The 22,379-nt window shown below is 45.2% G+C and overlaps 1 protein-coding gene across 1 annotated transcript in view; it reads right to left on the bottom strand.

The window, feature by feature from the left end:
* LOC104166840 (glycerophosphodiester phosphodiesterase domain-containing protein 5-like) overlaps nucleotides 1–22,379 on the bottom strand; it is a 106,373-nt gene that overhangs the window by 12,825 nt on the left and 71,169 nt on the right. Inside the window, 6 exon segments of the mRNA XM_009706925.1 lie at nucleotides 836–993; nucleotides 3,010–3,228; nucleotides 4,548–4,698; nucleotides 7,926–8,008; nucleotides 18,155–18,300; nucleotides 21,948–22,041. Coding sequence (XP_009705227.1) covers nucleotides 836–993; nucleotides 3,010–3,228; nucleotides 4,548–4,698; nucleotides 7,926–8,008; nucleotides 18,155–18,300; nucleotides 21,948–22,041 — 851 coding nt within the window.

Genomic DNA, 22,379 nt, shown 5'->3' with positions numbered 1-22,379 from the left:
CACAGAAAGACACCACTAAATAGGACCACACTCTCAAACAGCTGCGGGCTCAGCTCTTCCCTACTTCTAGCCCAAATATACAGCAAGACAGCTCTTTTGGAGACACTTTTCTTCTGCAGACCTGTTTCATTTTCAAGTATTTCTTTGGGGAAAAAATTTAAGCTCTAAAAAATAGAAGAGCTCTACTAGAGACAATCCACCCTTTCCAAGAAGAGGGCAAAGCCGGGAGCTAACACACTGCATGGTTCAAATACAGGCTCAAGCAGAAGGAGAGGAACCTCATGCTGTGCCAACCTCATTAAAGAGGAGTCTAAATGGCTGACACAGGGCAGTAATGAAACAGGTGAATTCTCTGCAAAGAGAAATTTCTGAAAGCATATCCAGACTTTGGACTAATCAAAATTCCACGGTAGCAACTCTGGAGCAGACGAACAGAAGCAAAGGGCAGCTGCTAATGAGGATGGAACAGCACTTGGAAGTACTCGCTGTGAAAAGCTTTCACTTTTTCCCAGAGCTGACAGCGTAATAAGAATCAAGTGATTCATATATATGTATTTCAAAATGGATCATCATATACTGATTTAGCTTGTAGAGTTACCAGTCAGCTTCTGGGAACAGTCTGGATTCTGGGCAATGGGTAGGGACAAGCTGGCACAGCTGAAGCTTTCAAGAGCAACACTGTCTGAAAAGATACCTCTGTGCAGATAAGACAGCCTGAGATGATCAGAAAAGATACTGCTGGGCTGAGGATGCACGCAGGGCACAAGGATGCAGAGAGCTGTGAACACCCACTGTGAAGCCCACGGGCAATCACACAGCGTCCAAAGGGCTGTACCTGACATCCTTGTTCGTGACCTTGGTGTAACGCAGGTTGAGTTTCACGATGCCCTTCTCCCTCATCCGCTCTGCATCCAGTTTGAGGCCAGAAGTCTGCTGGAAACCCGGCGCAATCTGTCTGACCAGCTGCCTCTCCGAGTCCGGCAGCCACATCACCTGCGGAGGGAGCGAGACAGAGGATAGCTACGGCAAAGACGGCAACGCGAGGCAGCTTTGCGGAGAGCCAGTTTACACCAAGCCAGGAGCAAAATCACATGAGAGGCTGCCTCATTTGTCATACAAATTGTCTAGGAGAGACTTTCAGCCTCCCACGTTTTTAATCAAATGCATTTCAGGATTATCCTCGAGCCCAAAGGACTGTAACGCACAAAATCTTAGAGGTGAAAACGGTTGAGATGCGAAGGGATGAGAAGAGAGAAGAGATATGTCTCATGAGAAGAGACATGGGGCATCCGTGAAAAATCTGTCCTCCCTGTCCAGTTCAGGGCACAGAGAGAACTAAGGACATGAGGCTAAAATTGACAGTGCAGAAAGGATGAACAGGAGAAGCCTCTCGTGATCCCATGCCTAAGACTAGTTTTATTCACTCTTTTATCACGGCTACATCTACTCCAACCCTGAGCAAGGACTTCCCTAAGTTCATACCACGCTTTAAAAGCGTGTCAAATTAATTACTGTTAAGATGCTCAGCTGCTAGATGTACAGTGGATGCAGGAACCAAGCTGGGCAGTTTTATGGCTGCGCCCAACGAGATGATCTCAGCAGTACCACTGGGCATTGCATTGCTTTAACCCATGCTCAATAACTCAGTGACACTCATCTACCAAAGCATCAGAGAAGCACAGATGCAACCATATCCATTTTCAATAGGGAATCATAAAACTTGGGTAAGAAATACCACTTTACAACCCCACCTCTATGTTTTGACTATTTTTCTCATGCTCTCCATCCCAATACCCAAGGAGAAGACAGCATGGTCCTCCCTTGGTTCCAGCCAAGCTGGCAGAGGCTTGCGGATAACGCTGTCACTGCAGCCACAGAGTTAATTGGAAACTGGGTGGCAGTGTCACTCATCAGAAAGACAGATGGAAGCTAAAAACAGCTCCATTCCCTCCTGGGCTCATCACTGCACAGGTCAGTGCTGAACTTGTCTGTGCACGCAGATGCACCTCATCGGTACAGATGAAATATCTGAGCTGTGAGGTAGTCATTCCACTTGCCAACCTCACCACGCTATTTTCAACCAGTCCATCTTCAAGGGAGAGCACAGGGCAAGTGAAAGACCCAGATTTCCTTCCCAAGACAGGTCAAAGAGAGAAGTTTCAGGCTCTCAGCCTCTTCTCTCATGTCTGAGGTTCTTATCAAATTGCTCGGTGGGAAGGGAACTCAGGAGATCGCTACCCCAACACAAACCAGCACCGATTTCAGACCAGGTTGCTCAGGGCTTTGCCTAGTTGGCTCTTGAAAAACTCCAAGGATGAAGATCCCCTGGTCTTTCCAGGCCCCTCTCAACCCTTGCCTGCCCTCACAGAGAAAACTACTTTCCTTATATCCAGCAGGAACATCTCCCGTTTCAATTTATGACCACTGCCTCCCATCCTCCTGACACGTAGCTCAGTGAAGAGCTTTGGTCCAACTTCTCAACAACCTCCTTGCCCGTTCTTGGGAGACCTAATAGCAGCTCTCCAAAGTCTTTTGTTTTTCCAGGATGAAGAGACTCAGTTTCCTCAGCCCTTCTTCATATATCCAGTCCACTGACCAGTTTGGTGGCCTCTGCAGGACTTGCCCCAGTTTATCAACATCTGTCTTGTACTGGTGAGCCCCACAACAAACAATTGCTGAGTAAGGGTGATAATCACTTCCCTCCATCCAGCTACACTACCACTAGTACAGTCCAAGGCGCTATCAAGCCCCCTCATTGCCAGGGCACGCTGCTGCATCAGCAGTCACCTTGGGTGGGTTTCAGAGGTCCATGCCAACCTCAGCCTCTGGGACCACCAGCCTGGAGGAACATTCCTCCCCAGCATGGCTTCCTGGCACAGGGTGGCATTTCAAATCTAATGTCCAAAACGGATCACTCAAGGATTGATGTCCAAATGGAGACACTCAAGGAATCGGGGAAACCCATAAGGAGGGCAATTTTGGAAACATCATCAGCCCCACAGAACTCACAGCCTGTTGCTGAATTCCCGATGCCAAGATGGTTTCCAGAGTGATGTTGATGTAAGTGCTGTAGTAAGGATGAGCTGATGGCAGGTCCTGGAAGTTCAGGATGAGAGATGTATTGTCCTTGACCACCTCTAGCATATCTGCCAGCTTGCAGACTGACTGGTTGGCAGCTTCCAAGTAGTCAGATCTTGAGAGAGACCCGGCCGTCCAGAAAGGGTCGTTCTGAAAGCAAAGCACATCCCAATTTTACTGCCACAAAGTCCAGACTCCCCCAGTACAGGTGAAGACCCTTTTCTATCCCACCTCGGCAACAGTGGGCCACACCAACAGCTACTCTTGATGACCATTTTATGAGTTGCTGAAGTGTTTCTCTGTGCCTCAGTTTCCCTATCCAAGGGGAGGTCAAAGATCCTTACTGAAAGCAAGGTGTGCTGGACAGGTCGCCCCATTTTCAGAGCAAGAGCAGAGCTATAGGGCAGTAATGTAATTTTTCCAAGGTAGCAAGCTAAAAAAAAGGTGCTAAAAATGTACTTTCTCACACTATGTACATGATCACCAAGGATTCTTCAGGATCCAGAAATAAAAAGGACCTGCTTTTATACGACTAGGAGAGGAGCTATGGTTTTTAAGAGACGGGCTCCTGACTTAAGGACATTCAGAAATGACTGCTTCAAAGTACATCCCAAAAAGCAGCCTTCCAGATGCTGTCTTGGCCTTTCTCATATTGCATGCAGCAGTTTCCCTGCATTCCCACAACCACGCCTGCAAACCAAACACGTTTCTGTGTAGCTGTAACACACAGACATCCCCATCACACCTCCAGACCAGCTGAGATCAGAATGACAGTGAAGCTACAGTGGTTTCAGGCTTTCACCAAGCAAGCACCCATGGAACTCCAAGCAGGTATATGAAACTGGTACCTGAGCTTGCATCACTGCAGCAATGCCTCAGCAAGCCACATTCAAGCTTGCATGAGTGTATCAGAGCACTGCAGCCTTCCTTCCAGACCACAGCTAATGCTCTCCAAGAAGGTTACGGCCATTGACCAGAGAGCAGCTTGGCAAAAAGAAATTCCACCTGCAACCTGACTGCACGCCAAAGGACGGGTCAAGCCCATCCCACAGCAATTCCTCCCTCCGCCAGACTTCAAAGGCTGAATTTCTTGCTTTTTCTTTGTACAGACAATTGCCTCCAAAAGTTAAAGAAAAAGGAACAGTATATAACACGCTGCCTCTTCTGCTCTCTTTAAAATCACGTTCCCCCCTCCTGGGGGTCTTCAAGTTCTTTGTGGTGTCAACCAGGCATTAAGGTCCCTTCTTCCAGGTGGTAGAAGAGGCACAGAAAGACAATGTCTTCTAGACCAAGTCTAAGTTTAGTAGGTGACAGAACTAAAGGTGGTTCATGGATGATTGGTCTAGCTGCACTTCAGACCACTCCACCAAGGAGATAGATCTACACCTCTCCACCTCAAAGAGGGCTTAGGCATGAGCTTTCATCCTATGGCCATGGCTTCAGGACATCCTCTCCATGGTCATACGCACCTGTAGGAACCATTCTCCAGCATTGAGCTGTTCCAGGTCGGTCCAGTTGAACATGGAGGAGTGCTCGTAGGCCCGCTCTGGAAACACTTCTTCCACATTCGTTGTTCTCCTGAGTGTCTTGTCATGCATCAGAAACGGCACTCCATCATAGCTGCAAAGAGAGTCAGAGGCCCCGTTACAGGTGGAGGTGCACAACCACGTACAGAGCACTAGAGAAATGTCCATTCCCACTCCAGCCTCTCTCAAGGCTTCACATCAAAATCATTGTGAAGATCTCGACCAGCTTAACACATCCCCAGCATCCTCAAGACCAGTTGAAATGAAACATACCCAGAGGAAAAAGCGTCTTAGATACCTGCTAGATGTTTGCAGTCATTCATACACTGACATCACCCCATCCCTCCCTTCCTCCCCCCTCCTCATTACCCTCTCAAAAATTTCTAGAGTGCCAAACTCAATAGCTTGGACAAGAACACCCGCCCTGAATGCTCACGCTAACCGAAACTTTCTGCAGTGTCCATAGCTCCCAGTAATGTCAGACATTTTCCATACCCTACATGCACAAACACACACACAAACTATTCTTAAATTGTTAATAGTAGATAATGAGTAAGACTTTACAAAGGCTCTCAGACTATATGGGAACTTAATGTTTACAGGCTTTCAGCAAGATGCAAGTGTTCCAAGCTACCAAAATTGCTCTGAAATTGCCTTTTCCAGTTGAAAATTGGTTTCAGGAAACAACCATGCTCACATGAGTTGTTAAGTTCATGCATCTTAAAGAAAACATGGCTCTCAGATGAAACTAAATAGCCAAATGCATGCCCTATGGCTTTTAAGCCACCTAGTTGTTACAGAACAATTGTTCTGGGAAATCTGAAAACCTTTTTAAGCTTTCTTCCACCCAATTCTCTGTGTCTGGATCGATGGCAACACCACACAGGGGAGTGATGGTTTCTATCAAGGGCAGGGGAACAGTTTTGAGTGCACTCAGAAATCAAGGCAAACCCAGGGCAGCCAGCCTGATTACAATGACATCTTCCAAAGCAAGGTGCCCATCTTTATAACAGGAGATTCAGATAAGGTCTGGAAAGGAGATGGGGTTAAAATACAAAATCCATTTGAATCAGGAGACAACCCAGAGCACTCACCCCCAGAGCTAGCTGGAAAACAAGAAACTATTTTAGATGATGGAGCAAACGCTGTCTCAGCTTTAGCATTGCCTGCAGAAGTCCCTTATCACAAAGGTCACTGGCATCTTCATTTGCTATTTCTAGCATGCACTACGCCAAGTACTTCCTCCGCCCAACCCAAAGCAACACGCTGACACAGCAATACCATGCTGCTGCAATCAGAAGGGCTTTTAACAGAGAGTTTTTTTTAAAAAAATTATGCTAAGCCACTGCAGAATTAAGAGTGTGGAGTGTTTAAGGGAGATAGAAGCTCAAGTCTTAACATCTCATAGCAGAGCATTATCAGATACTGCTAAGCCTTAACCACAGTGCAGAAATCCTATGGGGCACTTAATATTCACTCCCTCCTTTCTATTCTTTCCCCTTAGAGTCACTCAGCATTACCCTAGGCTAACCACAATGTATTAGCAGGCATAGGTTTGAAAAACTAACTCGGAGACAGAATTTAGAAGAAATGATGTGGGAGGAGGTAGAAGATGAGAGAGGAACACGCAACAATACTATGCTCCTGCTGCTTGAAGCAAAGTTGGCTTTATAACCACTGCTGGCTTTATAACCGGAGCCACCCAGTTTGGGGTGTGTAATGGGTAGGGAGTAGGATGCAATGGGTCTAAGACCACCACCATGGCTGATATGTGCCTAGAACAACACGGAAACACCCCAGGAGGGATGTCCTGGGAACAGCCCAGGTGGAGTGGACCCATCCAGCCACAGGCACAAAGAGCATCTTTCAAAGGGATAAGGATAGCAACAAGTATTGTGCCGCAAACCCTTCCCAAAGTTGCCGCCAGCTGTATTGATAGCTCACTTTTTGGTCTGAAGGTCAATGGAATCCTCTTTTTATAGACACTTGAATCTCCTAGAAAGGGTCTTAGATAATTGGGCCATCAAGGACATTGTTTAAGCTATGCATACTTGGACTGTTCCTCTGGGATGGCTGATGAGTGACAACATGGAAAGCTCTTGGAGCTTTTCCAGCTCTCCTCCCAAAAGTCCACCTTTCTCCTTGGCCAGTGCTAACGGAAGCAACTGATACAGCCACACAAGTCAAATGCTCATCTGTGAGTCTGGTCAAGCAGTCGTTCCTTCACAACAGTTAAACTAATTTTGGAAAGAACAAGAATTGTATCACATACATCCCAATTCATACTTCATCCTTCCACAATGACCTTCCATTCCCCAGTGGGAAGAAATTTCTTTAGTTTTTATATCATTTGCTCTCAAACAATTATAGAGAGAAAAAAAGCACCCTAACAATTAAAGTTCAGAAGCCCGTCTTCCACCAGGCAAAAATATCTTCCCATCAACACCAACCTCCAAAGTGGTCAGGGAAAAATAAAATATCAGCTTTGAGATTTTCTTGTGTTTATAACTGGAACCAAGACAAACCAAGGTATCAGCAAGCTAAGGCATTACTGCTCCCTTCATGCCACTTCTGCCCTCTTGCACGTCTATGTAACTCATGCAAAAAACACAGTTCAGAAAAGGAACAAGAATATTAAAGAATTATCGAACTCCTGGAACAAAGCACCGTTTTTGAAATAGCCCTCTCTAAACTGGCCTTGTCAATTCAGCTCAACATTTGCCTGCAAGGAATGACTTTGACAGACAACAGCATCACCGGGTTCCTCCTTCCCCCAGCATTAGTGACATGCAAGGGAGGGGAGAAGGAGAAAGGGCTTGCTCCTGGGCTGCTAAATCCTCATGACGGCTTTGCAAGGTTGGCAAAAACCCTCCTGAAGACTTGCAGTGCAACGAAATCAGTTTGGGATCTCCGCTCTCTCTGCACCTGGGGCATCCCAGCAAAGGTCCCATTTAAGCAGTTCTGTCTCTTCCCGAGGCCAGCTGACTTCAAGCCAGGCTAGAAACCAGGTGCTGTGTTTCACTGCAATAAAGCAAGCCCTAGGATAAACTACCATCTTCCTGCAAATGAAGATAAGTTTCATGACAAAGGTATCCAGGTTCCCCCACCTGGACAACTTCACCTTTAATCATCATCTCAGTGAAACAATTAGGAGCACCCGTGCGTTACAGAGACAGCCAGGAGTTATCAGATACATTCCCCATGAGAGCACTTTTCAATAGGAAAAATTGGTAACAACCAGACAGACCAGATGGGAAAGACTCACCAGCATGGTTTGGACCATCCACGGAGAGTCTCCACCCAACCAGCACGCTGGCTTACCTCAGTACGACATCAGCTTGGACTCCGTACATCTTCTGCTCCACTGCCTTCTGGAAGGACATCAGAGTGTTTTCTGGTGCCAACTATGGGGGGGGCGAAAGGCAATGAGATATTAGTAGTAAGTGGAAAGTTTACAAAGCAGTGTCATCGAGGGTGCTGGGAGGAAGGTTTAGAGATATTAGGGACCCAAAACAATCTTGTTTTGCAAATTACATGGTGGTCAGTTACACTGGAGTACCAGCATCCCCCAGGCAGAATTGCATCTTACTGAAGTCTGAAGATGACCAATGCACTTGACTCCACTGATGGTCCTTCTCACTCAGAGAGTTCAAGGCAGAGCTATCATGACCTGTAATACCAGAAACCCAGCTAGCTTGATCTCTAGTGCAAAATTAGCGTACGAAAGATTTGCTCATCAGCGTGATGCCCCAAACAGTGGCTTGCTGGAGATCCCCAGAAAGTGATTGTTAGTGTGATGCCAATTCTCTATCCACAGGTTATATCCAGAGCTATCTCAAACATCTTAACAGTTCTTCATTCTCCTACTTTTCTGTGCAAACAGCAATTTCAAAGCCATTATAGAAAGAAGAAAGTCCATAAACCAGGGTATTACCCATACTATAGAGAACTAGACCACAGGTTCTGTAGCACACCTTTTATTTCCACATCTACCCATTCAATAATCTATTACTCAGTCTAAAAATCAGATGATTTCTCTAATAACAAATGTTTTAGTTATTTTTAAGAACAATTAAAAAAATAGCCTTAAGCCTAGAAAATGTATCCCTATGGCTATCACAAATAAGGACTCAAATTTTATTTCAAATTCCTTCCTGTTGAATGGAGTAGATGGTGACAGAATTCAGGTTTGTTTAAAAACAATACAGCGTGAAGACAAATACTTTGTTTTTCTTCAAAACCAGTACAGTATAGCTAGCCCCAAAATGTCCATAAGACAAAAACAGGCAGACGAGAAAAACAAAAAATAGACAACTATTGAGAGAAAAATTGGCAGATCTGCTGCACTGAAACACGAGCACATCAAAATAAAGCTATTTTAAAAAAACAATTTTCTTTTTTCCAATTTTCCTTTCAGATTTAGGGCACATGTAACATCCTGTTTTTCCATTCATCTCTGCCACCACCAGGATCAGTAAATTTCCACCAGGACACAATGAGCATTCACAACCCATGATTTTCAAGAATTACTCAGGGGTTGGAAAGAGGAATAATTAAGAGGCCCAAACTTACTGTGCAAGCAAGACGTGCAATAAATATAAAAACCCGCTCGAGTTTAAGGTGTCTCTAAGAATCACTTGTTTTCTTGTAAGCTGATCACCTTACACGCTCAGGTCAGCAAAGCTTTGGGTAAAGTACTCAGAGCAAATGTCAGCAGCAACCTTCACATAGCTCCGGTATCTCTCTACTGAATTCCTCTGACTCAAGTCACACATCAATACTGGTTCATTTTTTATGTTTGTTCAAAGGCAACACAGAGGCACGTTATCTTCCTAAAAAAGCTCCCAATCAAAGCCTGGCTTGTCTAGGCGAAGGCAGAGGCAACACCCCCATCGCACCCTCTCGCACAGCCCAGCACTGGGGTCACGCAAGGTTGGGCTGAAAGAGCTTTTTACAATATATGCATGATGCTTAGAGCTGTCAGCAGGGAGCAGCAGCCACAAAGATCTGAAGATCCCATCCAGACTTGCTCCATCTCCTTGGGTTGCTTTCAGCATCTCAGGTTTCCCTTCCCAAGTAGCTCAGGTTTCCTCAGGGTAACGCTGCAAGGTGATCGTGTCTCTACAGGGCAATGCTCAATATTTGCTTTCAGAGACCGCAGCCATCACAAGAAAATAAAGTGATTAGTCTTCAAACAAGAGCCAGCTGAGCTAGAGAAACTGAAGGGCACCGCAAGACCACCAGCCTGTCAGGAAGGGTTGCTGAGTAGATGCAACGCCAAGTCCCAGCTCAAGATGTGACACCACATCCAGCAGTAACTGAACCCACACTCCCATAAGCAGTCTCCCCAGGGATGTGGACATACAAGGCGTAGAAAAACGAAGTGTACTGAGTTTAAATCATCTCTCTGGCTAAGAGAGACTGGGAAAGGGCAGGTTGGGCTACCTCCGCTAAGGAATCAGTGTAAAACCCTTCAAAAAGGGTAGGACATGGGTAGGACAACACCGCTGCTACCCACCTACACAATGAAGAGCTCATACTGCATGAACGAGGGCTAACGAAGGTGAACAAGTACGGTTACAACAGTATTCCACCTCTATAGAAGTGGACCAGCATGACCAAGGTTTTCTCACGTCTTACCTGTACACCAAACTCCGGCCCGGTAGAATCGTAACCCAGAGAGGGCATAGGCTCTGCTGGTCGATAACAACTTTAAAAACGCTTCTTGTCTCTTTTCAGTGTATTTCAGTTTCTGCAGGGCCAGGGTCAAGCCTTGCTTGGACACCAGCCCTCCTGGGATGCAGCTGGAGATGTAGGGGAAGTTTTAACCTCAATGACAGGGGAGTCCCAGCCTCCGCTGCTGGAGTTACTCAAAGGAAACGCAGAACCAAACAGATCTGAGATGGCAAGTCAACATGCGAGAGCTGGACTGCAGGAAAGTAAATTTAAACAAAGCCAAGACTGCACGGAGAGGTGATAGATGAAAACCAAATAGGAAAACAGCCATTGGGGGATGGGATTTCTGTTTGCCAGACTGGACAAATTTGGCCACGTAAAGATAGCAGTGATGTTCACGCATCTTAGGGACAGTGCTATAACACAGGTTGCAGTGAGCTAAAAACTGAGATTTGCATTGAGTTTTAAAACTCAGTGCACTATGACAGTCCCATCCTCAGCACTCAGTCAGTCCCCACTGAGCTTAACCCCAGTTGGAGAGATGAGCTCAGCCCCAGGAGTGGAATATCCCACTCCTACCTCGTCTCTAGCCCCTACAGAGCCTGCAGACCAAGCTTCACTCTTCAAGAAGGGCAAAACTTAACGGGAGCCCACCAGGGCTGCGTGCGGCTGCTCAGACGATGCACATCATTCCTTTCCTGGGAACTTGACCCCAAACACAAGTTAAACTTGCAAAACTCTGGCCAGAGCTGTGTTGAAAATGCAGCTTTGCAGCTGTGCAGAGAAAACAGCATGTTAAAACTGTTCTAAGAACAGACTGTCACTTCAGGTCTGACCATCCAAATACACCCTTAGGAGCTCTAACGTCATCCTCACGACACCACCACTAGAAGCAAAGAACATCCTCTTGAAGAGCATCACAGATGGATGAACATCTCTGCCTGCTCCGAACCAGCAAACGGTACGGACGTTGGCAGAAGTGCTCTCTGTAACACCGTGCCCCATGATGGCATGTGCTGGGCAGTCTCTAACACCACGACGCGATTACTTGACAACCCGCTTCCCTGCAGCTCAGAAGCTTTTGGAAAGTAGATTATAAGCCTTGGAGGCAAAGACGTCATCTTCTTGTGAGCATGTGGTGGGTAAGCTCCTAACCTGGCCAGAGCCAGTCACCCTGATATAAATAATTGCATCTCCAAACAAGTCCATCCTCAATGCAGAAAGCTGTTCCTAAACCTCATGGTCGATCCTAGTCTTGAGGGGACTGAACAAGCCACTCACACTGGCGACATAACCCAGTAAAGGTCAACCATAAAGCCAGGAAAGCAAGTTTAACCTTGTCCCCTGAAATCACACGCTGCTTATTCCCAGAGGTTCCCCTGGCACCACTTTGGAGGCAGGATTTCTCTGTACCAGGAGTTCATATCCCCTGAAACGTGAGGGGTTTTGTGAAAAGGGGGAATCTGAGTTACAGATATTTCCATTGTCCTAGCCTGTCTCCATCTCCCTCCAAGAAAGAGGGAGCTGAAGCCCCAAATTCAGCATGTTTAGGGCAGAGATGCATCCAAGTGGGACAGTTGCTGGTACAGGAATTACTTGCTGAGATTAGTGCTAAATTTTTTTTTTTTAAAAGGTTTTACAGCAAAACTGAAATAACTAAATAAATGCATAATATTTCTGCTTGTATTTCTCTGTCTCCCTCCAGTTTCTTTTATGGGTTTCATCCTCAATACAATACATTCAAGCACATTGTGTCTAAACCTAAATCCAGGTTTGCAGGAACGCAGTGCGACTGGGCACAACCAATTTCTTCAGAAATCAGTGCTGAAGTGAAGGAAGCCCTGGTGCACACCGCAGTGATTTCACTCCAAAACCTCTGTCCTAGATAAACCATGCCAACATCCACCGAAAGCCAGACAGACCCTGTGCAGGGTTTCCAGAAGCTGTTCCTTCTCTTTGCACTGGGTTTGATAGGCTCATCCCTTGCAAAAATCAAGCTACTATCCATTTCTTCGTGCTACAGAGACACAGCAAGTAATTTCTAGAAAATTACCCATTAACGAACTGATTTTGACTGTTTCTGTGCTTAGAAGTCAGTTGCAAATGCTTTCAAATGGAGTCAAGAGCTTCGGACCTTCCTCAATGAAGATTATGAAAGCATGCTAGTTAGAGCAGTGTAGCCTTGCTACAGTTGGACACGACTATGTTGTATTTTTCCCCTAATTAGCCACCTTGCCAAGCCTTCAAAAAAAACCTAAATCACTGCATCATTTGCATGTTGGCAAGGCTAACATAGAAGCTGTTCCAAATTAACTGCAGTCACCGCACACCTCTGGCTTTGTGCGCTGAGCTGCGCTAAAGGATTTGATCTTTGCTTCATCAACAAACTTTGAGAATATTTTCTTACTCTTTTGAAAACAAGAGCATAATTTTAAATTTTTCTTAATTTTCCCTGCCTTATCTCTCCCTTCTAGTATCAATCTCCTCATGAGCTAATAACTGGACTAAAAACCACAAGGCATGATTAAGGTGATACCTGAAATACTGAATTTTCCTTCCTGAAAAAGATGCTCTTTGGAAGTTCCCTATATGGGCTTAGTGTGGGATCTGCCAGTACATTGAATTTCAGCATTAGTGTCCCTTCATGCCAGGTCACTATGAGGCAATAACAATACTGTTTAAAACATAAAACAAAGCGCATCTTGAATCCTCAGAAACTGAAGGTATTTTAGAGAGCACCCGTATCTGACATTTCTGGAAAACAGCTCAACTAGACTGAAAGGAAGAGAAAAAAACGTAAAAACAAAAACAAAGAAAAAAGTATTGTGTTGGGCAACAGGATAAACTTATAAGCAAAAAGCCATTAGGGATTTAATAACTAGATGCAGGACACAAGACCTCATTATTGTTGTACCGCACACACAAAAAAGCTGAAGCTTGATTTAATGAAAGACTGCGTAAACTTACGTAGATTTATTTCAATGAACCCGAGCCTTTCTCCAGGTCTGACAGAAGATGCTAATTGTGATTGTTTGTTACTGTCGATAGGACCAGTCGACAGGTGAACTGGCCATATTTTTTAATAGGTGGACACACGTAAGCCATACAGCAAACCAAATGCTTCTCATTTTCAGCAGCACGAACAGTACAAATCAAAGCACTTCAGAGCCCTTAAAAACAAAGCCATCCCAAAGGGGTGGTGGTAAAGTTTTGGTACCCAAGATAAGATGAAATAAAGGGCCTCAAAACCACCAAGAAAGAAAAACCCCAGAACAACAGAGATTTGCTCTTCATTAGCTGAAAGCTCTCCAAATAAGCCACAATCCCAACGAGAAGTTTGCATTACTGTTTCTATTGATAGTTGGCACCACAAGATGATAAAACAGCATCTCTGTAAGAACACCAACATATATTGGAGGCTTTACCTTCAGGTGTCAAAAAAAAACCAAAAAACCTCCAGTGCAAGGCCATATTTGCTGGAATTTTCCAGGGAACAGAATGACAATTAAACCCTGGCTGCCCACCAAGGTACTTTGTCCCAGTAACGGGTTCTTTCCCACTCTGGAGTTGTGCAAAGCCAATGAGTCAGTACCACCAAAAAAATGCTCCTCCCGGCATGGTGCCCGCCCTCAGCAAGGAGATGGACATCGCCTGCTCTGTAGGAAGGAGCTTGACAGCATCAGCACCGCATGCTTGGCGGCACACGGACAGCTGTTTCGGCATAGTCTCTCCCAATGCTGTTAAGACATGCCGAAAACCAGCTGTACGGGTGGTTTGCCAAAAGCATTTATTTCAATGCTATTTGTAGCCTCCAGCTCCGAAATGAAGTGCTGTTCTTGCCTCCGACGTGCTTGGATGGTTTCCACAGGTTTAGCCTGATTGGTTTTAGACCATCCAGTAACTTTTTGGTCCCACTAATGGGAGGTGTGTTTTCAGGCTTCATGAAGGTTTCCAAGTAGGCAGACATAGCACTTGCTCAGATAAGTCCTTGCTATTATTAATCCTTCGGGTGATTGATTGGTGATCAGAGATCATCATGATGACCCTAATTACTTTTTATAAGGAATGTATATTTAGGACTAACAACCTAAAAGCAAAGTAGGATACAGTATTATGGACAGCACCTTCTTCAGACCCCAAAAGCAAAGTCAACCTGCCTCAACCTGAAGCACCATGTGAGGAAAGACATTTGGGAGAAGACTTTAAGGCTGCAAATGGCAGTAGAAGTTGATGTCCTACTGGATGAAGTTCCTCATTTCCATCTCAGATTTGGTCCCAGCTTTTACCTTCTACCCTTGTTTTGGCTTATCCTCAGCATGAGCATCATATTTACCATCACAGGGAGAAGACAGTCAAGTCTATTGCCATTGAAGACAAAATGCAACTAGGTTTCTGTAAGAAAAATAAAAAAGATGGAAGACCAAAGACAACAGACATCTGCTCATAAAACCATCTGAAAAATTTAACATATTAACATGAAAAATTTACAGAGAACCCCATCTCACATTTTGGGGTGTCAGATGATTCTTGTATCAGGACAAGATCCTTTCAAACCAACAGATATTAAGTGAGGGCTGGAGCCCTCAATTCCCAGCACATTGCTACCACAACCCTGATGCTCTCCTGATGGGAGTCTGGGAGGACAGAAACAGATCTGGAGGCTTAATAATTCATTTTAAAAGAGCCTTTGAAAAGAAACTGATTGCTTAACTAAATGCCTGCTAAGAGAAAGGGTTTTCAGATAGCACCCTGATGGGAACAGACATTCAGCATAGTCAAAAGTGGGAATGACTGGATGACATTTAGGCAAGGGAAGGCAGAAGGAGTTGTGCAGAAGAGCCTTTTTTCTAGCAGTGGATTAAGGTTCATGTGGGAACAGGATGATACCAAAGGGATGCTGCTTGGAGGACCACTACGACTACAGACAAATGGTCAGCCGGTGCAGAACCAGTAGCTCTCCTGTACTGCAACAAGCCACAATTCGTCTAGGTACAGATACCAGGATGGTTTCTAATTTTCTCTTTCTACGTAAAATGCAAGGATTTTTCCCTCCTCCAGTGTTCCAAGATAAATTATATGAGCCTTATGGCCTCTGTTCCTCGTTTCTTTCTTCCACAGAAGAAGGACAGCAGTTGAGTCGCACTCACACAGACACTATGAATGCTGCTCTTTAAAATCCTAAAGGGACAAGAGAAGAGAAACAGGGCATGTGCGTGCATGGAGGAAAGCAGGCTCTGGATTGTTGCTCCTGTTTGAGGAGCAGGCTGCATGCACTGGTGGATCAGTATCCCTCAGGAAATTCACATATCTACAGCTTTCCTGAGAAACTCTCCGTTTCACCACGTTTTGCCCCATATGCTATGTCCCCAGCAAATCCTTTATTTCAGGACAAGCATCTTCAGCCATCCCATGGATGTCCTTTGCTGACTTTTGTCAGAAGAGCACTCAGTTGTATTTGTACCTTTCCAGCATAAGAGCATTGGACGTTGAAATGCAATACTATGGACTCATCCTGCCAGATGGGCAAAGCAACCAGCTATCAGGCTCTACCAGAGAGCACGTTTGTCCACACAGCAAAGCACATTTGTCTTGCTTCAGGAGATTTGAAGGCAAATATTGCATCGCTTTTTATCATCTCCAGTCCCACTAGATCTAGTTTCCCCTCAGGTCCCAAACTCCTAGGCTCTGCAAACTTTTCATCTTGACATTGCCCAAGGGAGAACGTCTGTGTCCTACAGCTCAGCCTCCAGGCTCTTCTCTGGGCTGTTTCCTCCTCCCCAGCTCCACTTGACCGTTTCTCCACACTAAATCTACATACAAGTTGGGCTCAACCACAAAAGCATAGCAAGCAGCCCTGTGAAACAAGACCCTATTAGCAGAAATGCCTTCTGGCAAGGCTTTAAAACCATTAGTTTCCAAGCAGATATGACTTCGTACAACCTGAGGACTTGCACTGTAGGCAGAGCTCTTCCAACTCAAGGTGACATTTGATACAGTGAAAAGTTAGGCATAGATGGAAGTACAGAAGGAAGTTTTGATCACTTCTCTCTGGTCCTCATCTTTCTCATCCCATCTCAGCTTTGCCATTCAAGGGCACAGTTGGAGGACACTCACTACGCACACAGCAAAGGCAAAGCAGTCGGAGAAACCTACTGCCGACTCATCATGGGACATGTAAACTATTGCTTGGAGGTTGGAACAAGGCTTGCTAGTCTCTGATCTTGCTTCTTGTGGGCTTCAGAGCAAACCATCTGCTGCTAACATACAACCAGCTCTGTGTATCGGGGAATGGTGAAGGGGAGGCTGAACAACACCTGGGTCACAGTTCCACACACAGCACCAACTGTCCTCCACCACTACTCTTCATCAACCTTTGCAACCCTCTGCACCCGAACGTGCAAGCAGGATCTTCCCAGAATGGCTTATTCCACACTGCAGAGAGTGTTTGCTGGCTCCAAGGAAGAAACTGAAGCAAAGGGCCAAGTCTCTGCTGGGAGTCTTGCTCCAGATAAGGTTTACATAAACTATCTGGAAGATAGAAGGAATTTATTTGCTGTTTAGTTTCTTTAGAAGGCTATGAGGGGCACATAGGCCTGGAAACCCCACAGGAGGAAAATCTACCAGGTTTTGTGATTTTCTGCCATGCAGAAAGCATGCAGAGCCCAGATTCCCACTTGGTTGCTTCTGGCTCTCATGGTTGGTACAAACTCAGTGGGACAGGAAAAAGCATTTATCATGCCCAGAACTTCGTTCCACCACCCACAGAGGCAATATAGTTAAGAGTGACGCAAACTAAGCTGGCATTACAAGGGACTGCTTAAAGAAGGACATAATTAAAAATAAAGATAACTAAAATAAAATAATTCTGTGTCATGACAGGTGTTGGTCTCACCTAGCAAACTCCTAGTGCGCACTCTTGAACTTGGAGAGGAGCTCAAGCACGCTCCAGCCTGCCAAATAGGTTCTGACAGCCTATACAGGTATTTTTTCCTGCTTTGAATGTCACCAAATAAGTTAGCAGGATGACTTAAAAACCAAAAATTAAAAAAAAATATTTTGCAAGGCCAGTGCCTACACCGCAGTATGCCATCTTGTCTGAAGTCAATCAACCAGCAGAGAGAGATGGAGCTGCAACCATTCGACAGACCCAGGTACAGAAGCATCCGAACTAGAGACCCAGACCTGTATGACCAAATACCACCGGACAGCTTTATCCAAAGCCCAGGGCTATGCCCAAGCCAACATGCTCCATCTTTAGCCTGGACATGTCCAGAAACCTTGGAGAAGAAAGGACTATATGATTATGATTTCAAGGTCTACCCGGAGGCAGATGACAGAAATGTTTCATCACCTCACCCAATCTCATGATGATCTGTAACGCAAGAGTACTGTGCAGTCATGTAGGGTCAGCACAGCTTTTTTTGTTTGTTTTTGCAGATTGCCACATACTCAATGCATCCTGCTGGGAGCTGAATTTAACCACTGTTGGTGAGGTCCTGCAAAGGACATGAAAGCTGAGCCTCAAGCTCTTAAAAAAAAAATAATAAACTTCTACTGCTGCAGCTCAAGGGCCAAGCCTAGAGAGCAAAAACCAGCAGAACTAGCAGCCAGAAAAATATAATGGCACAAACAACCCTGAGCAAGGCGAGGATTGCCTTTTTGTTTGTAAGGCATCTAGAGCATCTGGGGCACGACGTAACTCTGGGTTCATGCACTGATTTACCGCAGTAATTCTAACCAGGAGAGGTGTCTCAAAGTTATATTTGTCATATATATTCTCTAGAGAGTAGCCTGGAGACCATCAGATTCGGTATCATCCATTACACAGGCAGGAGAGTCAGACAACACAGTACTAGCAATGTGAGACTACTCACCATCGGTGCTCCGCGGTGACCTATAATGGCTGGCTTTGGTCCCAGAGCCTTCTTCTCCATTATGCAAGGGGACGAGATGGTGAGGGGGACGAGGTAAAGTGCAACTACAACTGCGAGGTATGCAGTGAACATCAGCATCTGAGAAGCTGAGATAGAACGAGAGAGAAAGAGCTGGTGAAAATGTTGGTCCTGACCTCCTCACACCACGGGAGCAAAGTCAAGACACCTTCATCTTCCTCTTCCTCCAGAGGACAGACGTCTACAGCCCTTGCTGCTAGTACAACAGCAGAGCACTGTGTTTAGGCAAAAATACATTCTATTTACAAAAAAAAAAAAAATCTCTTTGAGCTAATCAAGCCCTCAGGGAAGTTTTCACTTCATTTTGTATTAGGGAAACAAAAAGTTAAGTGAATTGCTTAAAGTCCCAGCAATGTAGTCCAAAACCCAGCCCTTTGGGTGAGACAGCACCAAATTTTGCCCCGCATGATAGCGGAAACAGATCACTAGTTAAACATATTCACAAATAAGACATGGCACCACGTCGGTGCTTTTAATAATCCCTCAAGTTTACACCACTTGTGTTCACATTTGTGGTTCACCAACACCACCCATTTCAGAGTAAAGCCACTTTATCTGCTTCTGCATTAAGATCTGTGCCAGCCAGAACCGAGTTAATTTGCAATAGTGTTTTACTGATTAAGTTGGACGTGTTTAACCAAAGACCCTGGGGTCTCCACAACCAACCGCATTACAGGATGAGCAAATGCAGCAAAGAGGGACTGGCTGCAATGCTCGGGGCCAGGGGAGCAGTCCTGTCTCCCACGCCATGCCTCAGCTGCCCACCTCTGACTACCAGCGACGTCTCACAAAGTCCAAAGTCTCTGGGAATCTTTCGAAGGTGCCGACAGTGCAACAGAAACACCTCTTGTACCCAACAGGTGTGTACTCCTTGTAAAGAATCTTTGAACTTTTGAGCTATTTGGAGTCACTTGAAACCGCAGATAGTAAAGCAAAAGACTTCATTTTTAATTTTTTTATTATTATTTGTTTTGCAAACTCATTAAGGCTTTGGAACTCAAGGGAAAACCTCAAAAAAAACCCCAAAAACTCCTTTAAAGTAAATATTTGCAAGGGATACAAGATGGAGAAGGCAGGTGTTTTTTTAGGGGAAGGACAGAACAGCCCAGCTCTGGTCCTGACCACAACTGATCTAGTTTCACACATAAACAAGCTGCTTTCTGCTTCCAGCATCTAATAGCCTCATTCAAACATGTTCCTACAAGCCAGAAAGTAACACCAGCATCTTTGCCAGCTAATTTTTCCTCCTCTCTGGAAGAGATGTCAATCACCCACAGAGCACTCAAGAACTGAATAGCATCTTGCTAAGCGAGCTCACGCTGCGTCCTGCACCATAAAGGTATGGTGCCCTGAAATTATGCGTTACCAGCATCAACACCTCCAGACGGACACAGGACAGGATCCTGACCCAATTCTTGCTCACCCCAGGAACACCACACACCAACCAGTCTTTGAAAATCAGCCTAACTGTCAGCAAAGTCTCAGGTTGTGCAAAGAATCTGGTCCCTTCCTTCCCGGTGCTGCAGTTTAGGGACTGAACAGCTCAGATTCAGACTAAAAGTAAGCCCCATGTGAAACGCACAGGCTTCCAAATATTTTGATCATTGGACTGTACCCGCAAGGAAAAGATGCCCCAGCATGGGTCACAGATCATGTTAAAATGGAGCTGAAGACCTGACCCAGTTATGAAGATGTGGCGACTGAGACCGCACACAAAAATCCCAAAATGAAATGTATGCATGAAATAGAAGCAAAGTACACGCTGTTCAATTTGAGGTTGGATGGTCTGTACGGAAGAAGTTCTTCTGGTAACCACCCAAGTCAAGCAAGCAGAACAAATAAATCTCCCACTTTCTACAACGTGACACCACCAAGGACAATATTTAGAAGCAAGCCTTCCTTCTCCATTCCTCCTGCCCTTAGTGACCACTCCAGCCCAGTCTGGGCTCCCAGAAGAGCCCGTTTCCCACACACCCATTTACTGCCCAAGGCTTCCAGAGCTGCTTTGAGTTCAATCTTCTCTATATGACCTCAGAAGAAAGCTTTTGAAAACAAGCTACTATCTTTTAAAACACAGTAGCTATTCAAGAAACGTCTATTCTCCAGGTTCAGAAAAAGTAGCATAGGAGGAACAATCAAATAAAAATAAATAAAAAATTTAAATTTGCTCAGAAAAAAGCCAGCCGCTGAAGACCGTCACATGCCTCAAAGAAATGGCAAGAACAGACTTGCACCAACGACTGCAGCTGCTCCAGTTATTTCCAAAAGATTGTTATTAGTGAGTGAAATCCTGGTTTACCATTACAAGTGACTGTAGGTTCTCACAGAGATTTCAGTTCTTCGCTTCCATTTTTAACATCACCACGTCAAGCATTTCTACACCAAAAAGGCTGTAAACTCCTCCAGGTAAAATATCTTAAAATATCTTTTCACAAGTAAAATGACCCTGAAATAACTTGAAGATCCAATGGTACAGAAGAGATGAATGTTTTCGCTTAAAAACAAAAAAAAACCCACACCCACAACCCAGAAGCAAAAAAAAAAAAAAGAGAAGGAAAACAGCTTCCTGGCTTATTAAAAAAAAAAGCTATTTTCAGGGAACTCAGCTGCAAGAGAGAAAGTATGAGGAATTCAGAAGGAGCACATGCAGTCTCTGCTTTAGGCACAACCACAAATCCTCCCTCAACTGGCAGCCTAATTACACGCTAGGACATATTTAAGAAGAACCAGGTACAGCTTTATTGGCATATTTATAAATCAAGGCAGAGCAATTCCTTCTTGAAAGGTCTTTTCGGATATCAAAACCTTTCCATCTTCAGACACCATTTCCTCATTCTTAACTCCCACTTCTTGGAAGTCTTTTGCAAGTGCTGCCAAATCCTTCTAGGGCTTGTATTTTGCTGCAGGTTAAATACCAATTAAAATAATTTTTCTGGAGCTGGCACAAATGGCTGAGAACATCCATGGACGCCCTGAAGAAAAACACTTCTGAGGGCACAGAAGGCTCAGATTATTTCACGAGAAAACCTGGAGGAACATCTCGGGTTTGGAAGTGGCTCTGGCAACAAGGTGGGACAGGGGAGATGCACAGAAGAGCTTATTTCAGCTGATGGGACCATCAAGAAGAGCTGGGTTCAGTGTGTCCTTCACCGCTCTGCTCCCTTAGACCTTTGACCACATCCCAACATGCGTTAAAGGAGGCACCTAACCACCAGGGAACCAGATCTCTACTGAGCCCTCTGGGTGCTACTATACCACAAGCAACGAGTCCATTAAGGCTTTCAAAAGCTAGAAAGGCGGGTGAACAAGAGCCAAGGAGCCAGGGGAAGGGAGAGGTGCTTATGAGATATCGAGAAGAACATTGCATGTTAGCTGCAGAGGGTACATTTATGTTTTCTAAAGCAGACTGATGGAAATCTGGATGCTTTTATTTATTTCATCATTGAAAATAGCCCTTTTACCTCCAGCCATGATGTGTTTCTGACCGCAAATTGACAGCGGTGGGATCTGGGTGCATCCCCAGACCAGATACACCCAACTCCGGTTTCAGCCAGGTTACTCTAGGAGAGCATCCACCTCCCCAGCATGGCTGAGCTGGAGGCTGTGAGCCCTGAGAAGGAACCAGCATTGCCTCCCATCAGCTGGTTCCCAACGAGAGGGCCCAATGCTACCCACCAACCCCTGACCACCACACAAGGACACGAGTGGTACTCACTGGCTTTCTCTGTTCGTGCAAACTGCCCTGCTATCAACCACGACAGGGCCGTGACCGCTGCAAGCGCTCCTATGTGCAAGAAAGGGGCTGTGGCCTGCAGGACACAAGAACAGGAGAGAGAAAAAGTTATTACAAACACCCTAGCACCTTGAAAATTCATTGATCTTGCAGGCTCCATAGGCAATCAGACTGCTCCATTTCCAGTTGGATTTCACACCAATCCTGCATCAGGCTTCTGCATCTGTTTTGGCCATTCTTCTTCCAAATCCTACCATTGCCTTTGGCACTCAGGCCACTATGAAGGCAAAGTGGGAAAGCTCTAACGCCCTTCCCCAAGAGGAAGGGCTCACACAATAACGCAGATATTTGGAAAAGGCCTGCTTAAATATCAGGCAAATTCAAGTAAGGCTCTTGGTGCCATCAAGTTTTAAA

The sequence above is a fragment of the Cariama cristata genome, unplaced genomic scaffold (genome assembly GCF_000690535.1).
Source record: "Cariama cristata isolate BGI_N322 unplaced genomic scaffold, ASM69053v1 scaffold3219, whole genome shotgun sequence".
In the NCBI taxonomy this organism is placed as follows: Eukaryota; Metazoa; Chordata; class Aves; order Cariamiformes; family Cariamidae; genus Cariama; species Cariama cristata.
The sequence above is the reverse complement of the archived record's forward strand: the minus strand, read 5'-3'. Positions and strand labels throughout refer to the sequence as shown.